The sequence below is a fragment of the Hyperoodon ampullatus genome (assembly GCF_949752795.1).
Source record: "Hyperoodon ampullatus genome assembly, chromosome: 10".
In the NCBI taxonomy this organism is placed as follows: domain Eukaryota; kingdom Metazoa; phylum Chordata; class Mammalia; order Artiodactyla; family Ziphiidae; genus Hyperoodon; species Hyperoodon ampullatus.
This window is the reverse complement of record NC_136923.1, coordinates 56974255-56987012: the sequence shown is the minus strand read 5'-3', so window position 1 is coordinate 56987012 and position 12758 is coordinate 56974255. Positions and strand designations below refer to the sequence as shown.

Genomic DNA, 12758 nt, shown 5'->3' with positions numbered 1-12758 from the left:
CTTGAAGAATGCCCAGCCCTTCCTGTAGTCTTATCTGAAGTCATTGATCTTAATCCTTGACTTCATAAGCTTTTAGCTCCTTGGAAATCTGTTACAGAGCCGCCTTGAAGATTTCTTTCTTAAACAGGTATATTTAAAAGCTTGTCTGTGTTTTGTTTTGTTATTATTGTTTACCTGGAAAACCTGTAGAACTCAAATGGGAAAACTATTATAAATAAAACTATTATAAACAACAGAAGAACTGTTACAAACAATAGGGAGATTCAGTTATGTGGCAGTTGTAAAATTACTCTAAAGCAGTAACAAATGTGAAAATATGAAGGGATAAATAGCATTTATAATAGCAACAAAGCATATATAATGTACTGGAGTAAGTTTAAGGAGCACATACAAGATCTATATGAATAAAACTTTAAAATACTACCAAGAGACAGAAAATAAAACTTAAGGAAATGGAAAAATATAATCCTCTTCTTGGTTTGGAAGATTTAATATGGGAAGATGTCCATTCTCCCTAAATTAATTTTAATGCAATCTCAATTTTTATTTATTTTTATTTTTTAAATTTTATATTGGAGTATAGTTGATTAACAATGTTGTGTTGTTTCAGGTGTACAGCAGAGTGATTCAGTTATACATATACATGTATCTATTCTTTTTCAAATTCTTTTCCTATTTAAGTTATTACAGAGTATTGAGCAGAGTTCCCTGTGCTATACAGTAGGTCCTTGTTGGTTATTTTATATATAGCAGTGTATACATGTCAATCCCAAACTCCCAATCTGTTATCCCCCGCTTTCCCCAACGAGCAACCATAAGTTTGTTCTCTGAGTCTGTGAGTCTGTTTCTGTTTTATAAATAAGTTCATTTGTATCATTTTTTAAGTTTCTGCATATAAGCAATATCATATGATATTTGTCTTTCTCTGTCTGACTTACTTCACTTAATATGATAATCTCTAGGTCCATTCAGGTTGCTGCGAATGGCATTATTTCATTCTTTTTAATGGTTGAGTAATATTCTATTGTATATATGTACCACATCCATTAAAAAGGACTTAAAAACCCCCCTACAGTTGACCCCATGAACAACCTGGGGGTTAGGGATGCCAACTCCCTTTGCAGTCGAAAATCCACCTGTAACTTTTCAGTAATTTCACAGTGGCCATGAAAGTTCACCTGTTCTGTACCCACAGATTTAACCAACCGTGGATTGTGTAGTACAGCAGTACCTATTTAGTGAAAAACTCCACATATAAATGGAGCTGCAAAGTTTAAACCTGTGTTGTTCAAGGGTCAAATTCTAACATTTGTAAGAAAATAAAACATAGAAGAGGGAGTTAGACCTATAAAATATAAAATTATAGTAATACTCTAGTAGTTAAAGCAATTAGATATTAACAGTTATTTGACAGATTAATAGAACAATATACAGTCCAAAAGTACTTGAAAATAGTTAATGATAAGGTTGTATTCAAATAATTAAGGAAAAGTTGTATTGTTAATAAATTATGTATGTACAAATGGCTAGCTACTTGGGAAAAAATGAAGTAGAAGCTATACCTCACACCTCACATCCAAATTAGTTCTAGAAGGATGAAAAATTTAAATGAACAAAAAAGAAAATACAAACATACTAAAAGATAAACTATTAACAGGAGAAGATATTCTCAATACATATAGCAAAGGGCCATTTTTTAATATACAAAAATCTGTTACAAATCAATGAGAAAACAACCAATATAAATATTAACACAGGATTTGAACAGTCATTCCATAGAAAAGAAAATATAAATGGCTTTTTAAAATATGAAAAATTGATGAATAAGTTCTAGGGAATCTAATGTATAGCACGGTGACTATAGTTAACATTAATTACTGTGTTATATACTTGAAAGTTGCTAAGAGAGTAGATATTAAATGTTCTCACCACACATACAAATAAAGGTTTTAATGTGAGCTAATGGATATGTTAACTAACCCTATATGGTAATCATTTCCCAATGTGTATGTGTATCAAGTCATTGTGTAGTACTCCTTAAGTTTACACAGTTATTTGTCAATTATATCTCAGTAAAGCTGGAAAAAAATATGAAAACTTGCTCATATTACAGAATTCAAAAAATGAAAATGATAATAAAAAGGAAATACCAATCTTTTCCTTAAAAATATTGGCAGAGATCTAGGTTTGGTAACGGAAGTGTTCTCCAGAGTGTGAGGAAGCATTTGTTCATGGCGTTGTAAATTTTGACCACCTCACTCAAGAGTGATTTCACAAAAGCTTCCAAAATTTAAAATATGTATAAACCTGTCATTCAACATCTTAGGAATTTATGCTTCAATACACTTTCACATGGGTAAAGAGACATACAGACAAAAAATTTTTTATTGCAGCATTGTTTCATATTGCAAAATATTTGAAAAAACTTAAATCCATCACAAGGGTGTTTGTAAAATAAATAATGGTACATGCCATACTATGTATTTGGATATATATACATCTATATACTCATTCCCTTGGTTTTCTCATCTAATTTCTTGCCTTTAAATATGGTGTGCGTGTGTGTGTGTGTGTGTGTGTCTGTCTGTCTGTCTATGTTTCCTACATTTTATCTGCAGTTCAGTTCTCTCTCCCGAATTCCCTTACCAAACTGCTACTTGGTATCTTCGCTTGGGTGTCATAATGTGTACTCAGCATATCTGAACTCTTGATCTCCACCCCCCCATTTCACTTCCTTGACAGCCTTCCCCATCTCAGCGGATGGCAAATCACATCCTCCTCTCGCTCAGTCCCAAAGCCTTAGAGTCATCCTCTCTTTTTCTCTCTTAACCAATCTTCAGTTGGTCAAGAAATTATTTTTGCTCTACCTTTAGATTATATCCAGAATCCTACCACTTTTCACCACAGTGGCTGCTATGACCTGATCTATACCACCATTATTTCTTGCCTGGATGATTGCAGTAGCCAGTCATCCACATCTACACTTGCCTTTGTATAATCTGTTCTCATCAAAGCAAGCAGAGTGATTGTTGTAAAATGTTAAATCAAATCAAGTGTTATTCTTCTGCTCAGAACTCTGTAATGGCTCCTGTTTCACTCAGAGTAAAAGCCCAAATCCCTACAATGGCCTGCAAGGACCTCCATGACCTGGCCCCTGTTAATTTATTGGACATCATTCCCTATTACTCACTCACTTGCTCATTCACCCACAACCACCTTCCCTTCTTTGATGCCTCTTGAATAAACTTGTTTTCTCCCATCTTAAAGCCTTTTTTCTCTGCCTGCAGTGCTCTTTCCTTGAACATCTACAGGGCTAACTCCTTGACCTCCTTTAGGTCTTCACTCAGTTGTCACTTTTTCAATGACAGTTACCTTGACCACTTTATTGCCTCATCTTTTCTTTATTACATAGTATTTATAACCTCTTAAACTGTAGCCTTAACTTATTTGTTATGCTTATTGTGGATTGTCTGTTTCACTGGTTAGAATGTAAGCTTTGTCTGTTTTCTTCAGTGATTGATCCCAAGGGTCCAGAATATGTTGAATAAATCCATAGATGAAGCAATCTGAAATACAAATAGAAAAACTCAAAGTATATAACAATTCATAGCAGTCTGTAAAAGCAGATATTTAAATGATGTAAATGCCTGTAGGTACATACGGTGTCTCTGGAAGACTGTGAAAGAAACTGGTAATATTGGGTGTCTTGGGGAGAAACACTCAGTACTAGGGATGGATAGGGAGTCACATTCTACACTTCTAGAATCACTTCAATTAAAGAACAAACTACTTGGAAAAAATGCAATGCATAGCTGAGCCTTATTCTGGAATTCAAAATTCTTTATAAAGTTAAGAGTCTTTAACTTTTTGAGTTCTTTAGAGGATGTTTCATTGTATTACTACCACTAGGTGGCACATGCTTACTGATAAATTCTTAAAGATTCAGAGACACAGGTTTAAAATATGCTTTTTAGTTCCCCAAACTTGCCAGTTTATTTTAGCAATGTATCACATTGGTTTTCCTCAAGAAATTTCCTTAACTTCAGTTGTTTAGTGCTATAACAGCTTACAGGTGATTTTTCACTACCCATTAATTCTTAGCATCATTATAATATTTGAGTTGCAGAAATGTCTTAAATCTGTAAATGTTAGCTTAGATATTCTTAAATTAGTTTAAATTTTCTAATGTTTATTGAATTGTATCCGCCTATCTTTTCTTTTTCCTAAGAAATAATAAATGAAATTTAAATATTCTGTATACAAAACTAGGTTTTTGTTTGATAAGTTTTTTTCATTGCTTTTATGCCAGATAAATTAGTGTCCAGGACCACATGCAGTGTAACACCTGTATTCTTTTTGATGGTGAAGTTTTCAAAAAGAAAATGGTGGCATGTATTTTATAAATTGTAACATTTATAAACATTATAAAAACCTTTTTGGGACAAGCTCTAAAATAACATTGGCAAAATTACTGGGCCAGATAATATGATAAAAATGATCTTATTTACAAAACAGAAACAAATTCACAGACTTAGAGAACGAACTTATGGTTACCAGGGGGAAGGTGGGGGGGAGGGATAGTTAGGGAATTTGGGATTGACATGTACACACTGCTATACTTAAAGTGGATAACCAACAAGGACCAACTGTATAGCACAGGGAACTTTGCTCAATATTCTGTAACAACCTAATTGGGAAAAGAATTTGAAAAAGAATAGATGCATGTATATGTATAACTGAATCACTTTGTTGTACACCTGAAACTAACACAACATTGTTAATCAACTGTACTCCAATATAAAACAAAAAGTTTAAAAAATAAAAGAGAACTAAAAAAAAAACGAAATAAACATTTAGAAAAAGTACCGTATTCAAGTAGAATAACATTTATTGAGCGCTTACTATGCCTGAAAACAGTCATTTATTAGATGTGAATGGAATTAATTTTATTTACTACAATAAAAAACTAGGCTTTTCAGTTTTCATCGCTTCATTATCATTGCTATGTTACTTAAAAGGGAATCAACATTATTCTGATAAAATAGATTAATATTCACTACTTTGTTACACTGGTGGTCTTAACTTTTTGTAACTTTCTAAATATGAGATAAATCATATTAAAATATTATCTTAGTGAATTAAGACTCTGACCCTTTTGGCTATTAACATGCAAAATTTCCACAACTTTGCTATATTCTAAAATACTAATAAAATAATAATTAGATAACAAAATCTAAGGAATATATTGTACAATGCTTAAGATTTAGTTCCAGCTCAACAGCTAAATCAAGTCGATGTTAAAACAAAATTATATGCTTAAACATGAATCTTATTATTTTTTCTGTCTTTCATTAGCCAGAAAAATGTACGAATAAAAAGAAGTGGTATAAAAGTGCACTACAAGAAGCATACATCCTCTATGGATACTCTCATGAGCAAAGACTGGAAAGGTGCTGTCTATCAAAACAGGGTACGTGTGATTTTTTATTCTTTACCACCTCAAAATAAGGATTTATTCAGGTGCATGCTTTCCAAAATATGTTTGCCCATTTTAAAATTTCTCTCTCCTTTTCATAGGAAAATAGTATATCTTTGTCCAGTGAAAAATCATTCTTATATTGGTTCATAGTATGCATTTTTGCCCTCTGAAACTATTTTCCATGACTAAACATGCACTCTACTTAAATGTAGGTGTTTTAATTAGCGCTCTGTCATCTTTGTTCTTAGCCTTTCTACATAGGCCCTCTTGTGTATTTCAAAGCATGTATTTCAAAATTAGAAGCCATGGCTTTAAAATATATTCCTGGATTGAAACTTTTACTTGGATGTGCTATATTATTTCAGAACAAAGTATTTTTCAAAATGTTTTATTTTTAAATAAATTCAAGGCAGAGATAGAAAAGTAATCTTCAACTTTTTTAATTAGGTGAAAAAATATAATATTTCAAGTCGTTTTCAAGGAAAGTTCTCTTGAATCATAAATATTATGGTTTATGGATAGCTTTTTTAATGAATTGATCATAAGACATATAGCAGGTAGAACACATTTTTAACTCTAAAAAGAATGTAATAGTTGCATGGAAATGATTTTTCAATTAGCAAATATATTAAAAAAATTTTCTGCTTAGTGATCATAAGAATTTTTTTATCTTACAAGGCCCCTTCTCATTTTATCCACCTAAAGTTCTAAAACAGATTATTCTATGGGAGGATCTGGTCTTTGGTGCTAACTGAATTTTAAAGTAAGAGTGATATTTTTTATCCTGTGGAAAAGTTTAATATATATATTTTAAAAACTTATATGTAAAAACATTTTACTTGAAAAAAAGTTGGTGTTAACCTAGCCACCTAAGTTTAGATTTTAAAGCATATAAATAGGTTTGAAAAGAGTAGAAAAAGAATGACAAGCAAACTACTCTGGTCAAAAGACATTTCTTACCACAAATGTGATTTTATTCCTTGTGCTGAAAATATAATGTCTCTGTTTATTAGCCGTAAAGGTTGAACTCACTTTACTGTCACAAGTACAATTTTACACTTTGCATGGGCTGTACATTTCTCTTGTGTAACCAGAGTAAACTTTGAAATATTTAGTTTTTTTAAACATTAATATTTTGAAGTAATGTAGTCTGTTACTTTTAAAAGTTATATTACAGCCATTTTACACTAGCAATACCCTGCTTTCTCAGTAAGTTATGGAACTATGCCGTTGCCATTGTTGTGTGTGCCAGGGTGTTTATGTCTGGGTCCTTTGGCATTCTTACTTGTCCAAAGACTCTCGAGCTGGGTTATATCTGATCGGTTTTGCAGGAACAGACCATTTTCTAGCTGAAAGTCTGATGATTTTTGCATGCAGAGTTTGTGTAATTCGGCCTGATTATAGAGAGCCATATGCCTAAGGACTGTCATTTTGTGCCTGAAGTAGCCCAAATTGACAGGCACGAACAGACTTCCAGGAGCTCAGTCTTTGCCATCATGGGCTCACTCATTGCATACTCACTCTTCACCGTCTCCAAAATAAACAGTTTAGTCCCATGCCTGCTTAGCTTCCAGGGTGGATTCTAGGACGTATTCAGCTTCTTACTGTATTCAAAGTAGTTTTGAGAGGTAATTAACCATTATTCAGATATTTTACAAAAGCTTAGTTGCTTAGAGGCAAACCATTTATTTCATTCCAGCAACTTTGAGGATTTCTTTACCCCCAAAATTCATTCTTTCAACCTAGAAATAATTACTACTAATTTTTTTGGCCTAAATTCTTCCTACCCTGCAGAAATTGGCCCACTATTATGTTTGATGCAATTGTTTCATTGTTGAAATCTACAGGGTCAGTCAATGCTACATAAATATAGACCCAGTCATAGTATAACAAAATTCCATGTCCTATACACATGATTTGGTTACCATGTTTTTGTTCTATTAACTATTACTCCAAATCAGTGATTCTTCTGTTGGGTCTAGAAAACTTCTTCTTATATAGGAAATTCATTATTTTTTATTTTCAATTATATTTTTTAAATGAATAGGGTATTACTCATATAGTCTCTTCATAACTCAGCATTAGGATTTTGTATTATTTGTAGGATGAATATTTTTTATATATTCTACATTTTAGAGTAGATGTCCTTATCTCTACCCTTGTTTCTCAGAATTACTTATTTTTAAATATACTAATTTTTTAGAGCACTTTTAGGTTCCTAACGAAATTAAGCAGAAAGTACAGAGTTCCCATATACCCCCTGCCCTACGCACGCACAACATCACTCACTGTCAACATCCTGCACCACAGTGGTTCATTTGTTACAATCTATGGACCAACACTGACACATCATTATAACCCAAAGCCCATAGTTTACATTAGGGTTCACTCTTGGTGTTGGACATTCTATGGGTTTTGACAAATATACACAGTGACATGTATCTACCACTTTATTATCATACAGAATTGTTTCATTGTTCTAAAAATCCCCTGTGTTCCACCTATTTATTCCTCTCCCAGCCCAATCCCTACCCCTCTGATTGGCAACTACTGTCCTTTTTTTTTTCAAATTTATTTTTATTGGAGTATAGTTGCTTTATAATGTGGTGTTAGTTTCTACTGTACAGCAAAATGAATCATCTATGTGTATACATATATCCCCTCTTTTTTGGATTTCCTTCCCATTTAGGTCACCACAGAGCAAAAAGTAGAGTTCCCTTTGCTATACATTAAGTTCTCATTTGTTGTCTATTTTATACATGGTGTCAGTAGTGTATATGATCAATCCCAATCTAACCATTCCTCCCACACACATCACCCTTTCCCCCTCGGTATCCATACATTTGTTCTCTACTTCTGTATCTCTATTTCTGCTTTGCAAATAAGATCATCTATACCATTTTTCTAGATTTCACATATATGTGCTAATACACGATATTTGTTTTTCTCTTTCTGACTTCACTCTGTATGATACTCTCTAGGTCTATCCACATCTCTGCAAATGACCCAATTTCATTCCTTTTTATGGCTGAGTAATATTCTATTTTATATATGTACCACATCTTCTTTATCCATTCCTCTGTTGATGGGCATTTAGGTTGCCTCCATGTCCTGACTGTGGTAGATAGTGCTGCAGTGAACATTGGGTGCATGTGTCTTTTTGAATTATGGTTTTCTCTGGGTATATAATACCCAGTGGTGGGATTGATGGATCATATGGTAGTTCCATTTTTAGTTTTTTAAGGAACCTCCGTACTGTTCACCATAGTGGCTGTATTACATTCCCACAAACAGCATAGGAGGGTTCCCCTTTCTCCACACCCTCTCCAGCATTTATTGTTTGTAGATTTTTTGATGCTGGCCATTCTGACCGGTGTGAGATGATACCTCATTGTAGTTTTGATTTGCATTTCTCTAATAATTAGTGATGTTGAGCATCTTTTCATGTGCTTCTTGGCCATCTGTATGTCTTCTTTGGAGAAATGTCTATTTAGGTCTTCTGCCCGTTTTTGGATTGGGTTGCTTGTTTTTTTGATATTGAGCTCTATGTGCTGCTTGTATATTTTAGAGATTAATCCTTTGTCAGTTGCTTCATTTGCAAACACTTTCTCCCATCCTGAGGGTTATCTTTTTGTCTTGTTCATGGTTTCCTTTGCTGTGCAAAAGTTTTTAAGTTTCATTAGGTCCCATTTGTTTATTTTTGTTTTTATTTTCATTTTTTATTTTCATTACTTTAGGAGGTGGTTCAAAGAAGATCTTGCTGCAATTTATGTCAAAGAATGTTCTCTCTATGTTTTCCTCTAAGAGTTTTATAGTGTCTGGCCTTACATTTAGGTCTTTAATCCATTTTGAGTTTATTTTTGTGTGTGGTGTTGGAGAGTGTTCTAATTTCATTCTTGTACATGTAGCTGTCCAGTTTTCCCAGCACCACTTATTGAAGAGGCTGTCTATTCTCTGTTCTTGCCTCCTTTGTCATACCTTAGGTGACCATAGGTGCATGGGTTTATCTCTGGGCTTTCTATCCTGTTCCATTGATCTTCTGTTTTTGTGCCAGTACCATACTGTCTTGATTACTGTAGCTTTGTAGTATAGTCTAAAGTCAGGGAGCCTGATTCCTCCGTTTTTCTTTCTCAAGATTGCTTTGGCTATTTAGGGTCTTTTGTGTTTCCATACAAATCTTAAAATTTTCTCTTCTAGTTCTGTGAAAAATGCCATGGGTAATTTGGTAGGGATTGCATTGAATTTCGAGATTGCTTTGGGAAGTATAGTCATTTTCACAATATTGATTCTTCTAATTCAAGAACATGGTATAGCTCTCCATCTGTTTGTGTTGCCTTTGGATTCTTTCATCAGTTTCTTATAGTTTTCTGCATACAGGTTTTTGCTTCCTTAGGTAGGTTTATTCCTAGGTATTTTATTCTTTTTGGTGCAGTGGTAAATGGGATTGTTTCCTTAATTTCTCTTTCTGATCTTTTGCTGTTAGTGTATAAGAATGTAAGAAATTTCTGTTTATTAATTTTGTATCCTGCGACTTTACTAAATTCATTGATTAGCTATAGTACTTCTCTGGTGGTATCTTTAGGATTTTCTGTGTATAGTATCATGTCATCTGCAAACAGTGACAGTTGTACTTCTTCTTTTCCAATTTGGATTCCTTTTATTTCTTTTTCTTTTCTGATTGCCATGGCTAGGACTTCCAAAACTGTGTTGAATAATAATGGCGAGAGTGGACACCCTTGTCTTGTTCCTGATCTTAGAGGAAATGCTTTCAGTTTTTCACCATTGAGAATAATGTTTGCTGTGGGTTTATCATATATGGCCTTTATTATGTTGAGCTAGGTTCCCTCTATGCCCACTTTCTGGAGAGTTTTTATCATAAATGTGTGTTGGATTATCTATTGAGATGATCATATGTTTTTATTCTTCAATTTGTTAATATGGAGTATCAGATTGATTGATATGCATATATTGAAGAATCCTTGCATCGCTGGGATAAATCCTACTTGATCATGGTGTATGGTCCTTTTAATGTGTTGTTGGATTCTGTTTGCTAGTATTTTGTTGAGGATTTGTTCATCAGTGATATTGGCTTGTTGTTGCTTTTTTTGTAGTATCTTTGTCTGGTTTTGGTATCAGGATGATGGTGGCTTTGTAGAATGAGTTTGGGAATGTTCTACCCTCTGCAATTTTTTGGAAGAGTTGGAGAAGGATAGGTATTAGCTCTTCTCTAAATGTTTGATAGAATTCACCTGGGAAACTATCTGGTCCTGGACTTTTATTCACTGGAAGATTTTAATCAGTTTCAATTTCATTACTTCTGATTGGTCAGTTCATATTTTCTATTTCTTCCTATTTCAGCCTTGGAAAGTTGTACTTTTCTAAGAATTTGTCCATTTCTTACAGGTTGTCCATTTTATTGGCATATAATTGCTTGTAGTAGTCTCTTATGATCCTTTGTATTTCTGTGATGTCAGTTGTAACTTCTTTTTCATTTCTAATTTTATTGATTTGAGTCCTCTCCCTTTTTTCTTGATGAGTCTGCTAAAGGTTTATCAATTTTGTTTATCTTCTCAGAGAACCAGCTTTTAGTTTTATTGACATTTGCTATTATTTTCTTCATTTCTATTTTCATTTATTTCTGCTCTGACCTTTATGATTTCTTTCCTTCTACTGTCTTTGGGTTTTGTTTGATCATCTTTCTTTAGTTGCTTTAGGTGTGAGGTTAGGTTGTTTATTTGAAATTTTTCTTATGTTTTGAGGTAGGAATGTATTGCTATACACTTCCCTCTTAGAGCTTCTTTTGCTGCATCCCAAAGGTTTTGGGTCATTGTGTTTTCATTGTCATTTGTTTCTAGGTATTTTTTTATTTCCTCTTTGATTTCTTCAGTGATCTCTTGGTTATGTAGTAGTGTATTGCTTAGCCTCCATGTTTTTATATTTTTCACAATTTTTTTCCTGTAATTTAGTTCTAATCTCATAGTGTTATGGTTGGAAAAGATGCTTGATACAATTTCAATTTTCTAAAACTTACCAAGGCTTGATTTGTGACCCATGATGTCCATCTATCCTGGAGAATGTTCCATAAGCACTTGAGAAGAAAGTGTATTCTTCTGCTTTCAGGTGGAATGTCCTATAAATATCAGTTAAGTCTATTTGTTCTATTGCGTCATTTACAGCTTGTGTTACCTTATTTATTTTCTGCCTGGATGACCTGTCCATTGGTGTAAGTGGGGTGTTAAGGTCCCCAACTCTTATTGTGTTACTGTTGATTTCCTCTTTTAAGGCTGTTTGCATTTGTCTTATGTATTCAAGTGCTCCTATGTTAAGGTGCATAAATGTTTACAATTGTGATATCTTCTTCTTGGATTGATCCCTTGATCGTTATGATTGTAATAGTCATATGATCGTTGTCTCTTGTAATAGTCTTTATTTTAAAGTCTATTTGGTCTGATATGCGTATTGCTATTCCAGCTTTCTTTTGATTCCCATTTGCATGGAATATCTTTTTTCATCCCCTCACTTTCAGTCTGCATGTGTCCCTAGGTCTGAAGTGGATCTCTTGTAGACAGCGTATATATTGGTCTTGTTTTTGTATCCATTCAGGTAGTCTGTGTCTTTTGGTTGGAGCATTTAATCCATTGACATTTAAGATTATTATCAATATGTATGTTCCTGTTATCATTTTCTTAATTATTTTTGGTTTGTTCTTGTAGGTCTTTTTCTTCTCTTCTGTTTCCCGGCTAGAGAAGTTCCTTTAGCATTTGTTTTAAAGCTGGTTTGGTGATGCTGAATTCTTTTAGTTCTTGCCTGTCTGTAAAGCTTTTGATTTCTCTGTCAAATCTGAATGAGATCCTTGCTAGGTAGAGTAACCTTGGTTATAGGTTTTTCCCTTTCATCACTTTAAATATGTCCTCCTGCCACTCCTTTCTGGCCTGCAGAGTTTCTGCTGAAAAATCAGCTGATAACCTTATGGGGTTCCCCTTGTAGGTTATTTGTTGATTTTCCCTTGCTGCTTTTAGTATTTTTTTCTGTATATTTAATTTTTTTTTTGTTACCCTTTCCCCTCCCCATATCCTCAAATCCATTCTCTACTAGGTCTGTGTCTTTATTCCTGTCTTACCCCTATGTTCTTCATGACATTTTTTTTTCTTAAATTCCATATATATGTGTCAGCATACAGTATTTGTCTTTCTCTTTCTGACTTACTTCACTCTGTATGACAGACTCTAGGTCAATCCACCTCATTACAAATAGCTCAATTTCATTTCTTTTTATGACT

The 12758-nt window shown here is 33.5% G+C and overlaps 1 protein-coding gene across 2 annotated transcripts in view; it reads left to right on the top strand.

Annotated features, from left to right (window-relative positions):
* The window catches only part of ZCWPW2 (zinc finger CW-type and PWWP domain containing 2), a gene marked incomplete at both ends in the record, with an annotated part of 92531 nt that overhangs the window by 27892 nt on the left and 51881 nt on the right, over positions 1 to 12758 (top strand). The window contains one exon of one of the 2 annotated variants that reach the window (XM_079713518.1): positions 5356 to 5470. The exons of the other annotated variant lie outside the window; for it this stretch is intronic. Within the exon in view, the coding sequence (XP_079569644.1) occupies positions 5356 to 5470 (115 nt within the window). The remainder of the gene's footprint in view (positions 1 to 5355; positions 5471 to 12758) is intronic. 2 annotated transcript variants of the gene reach the window in all.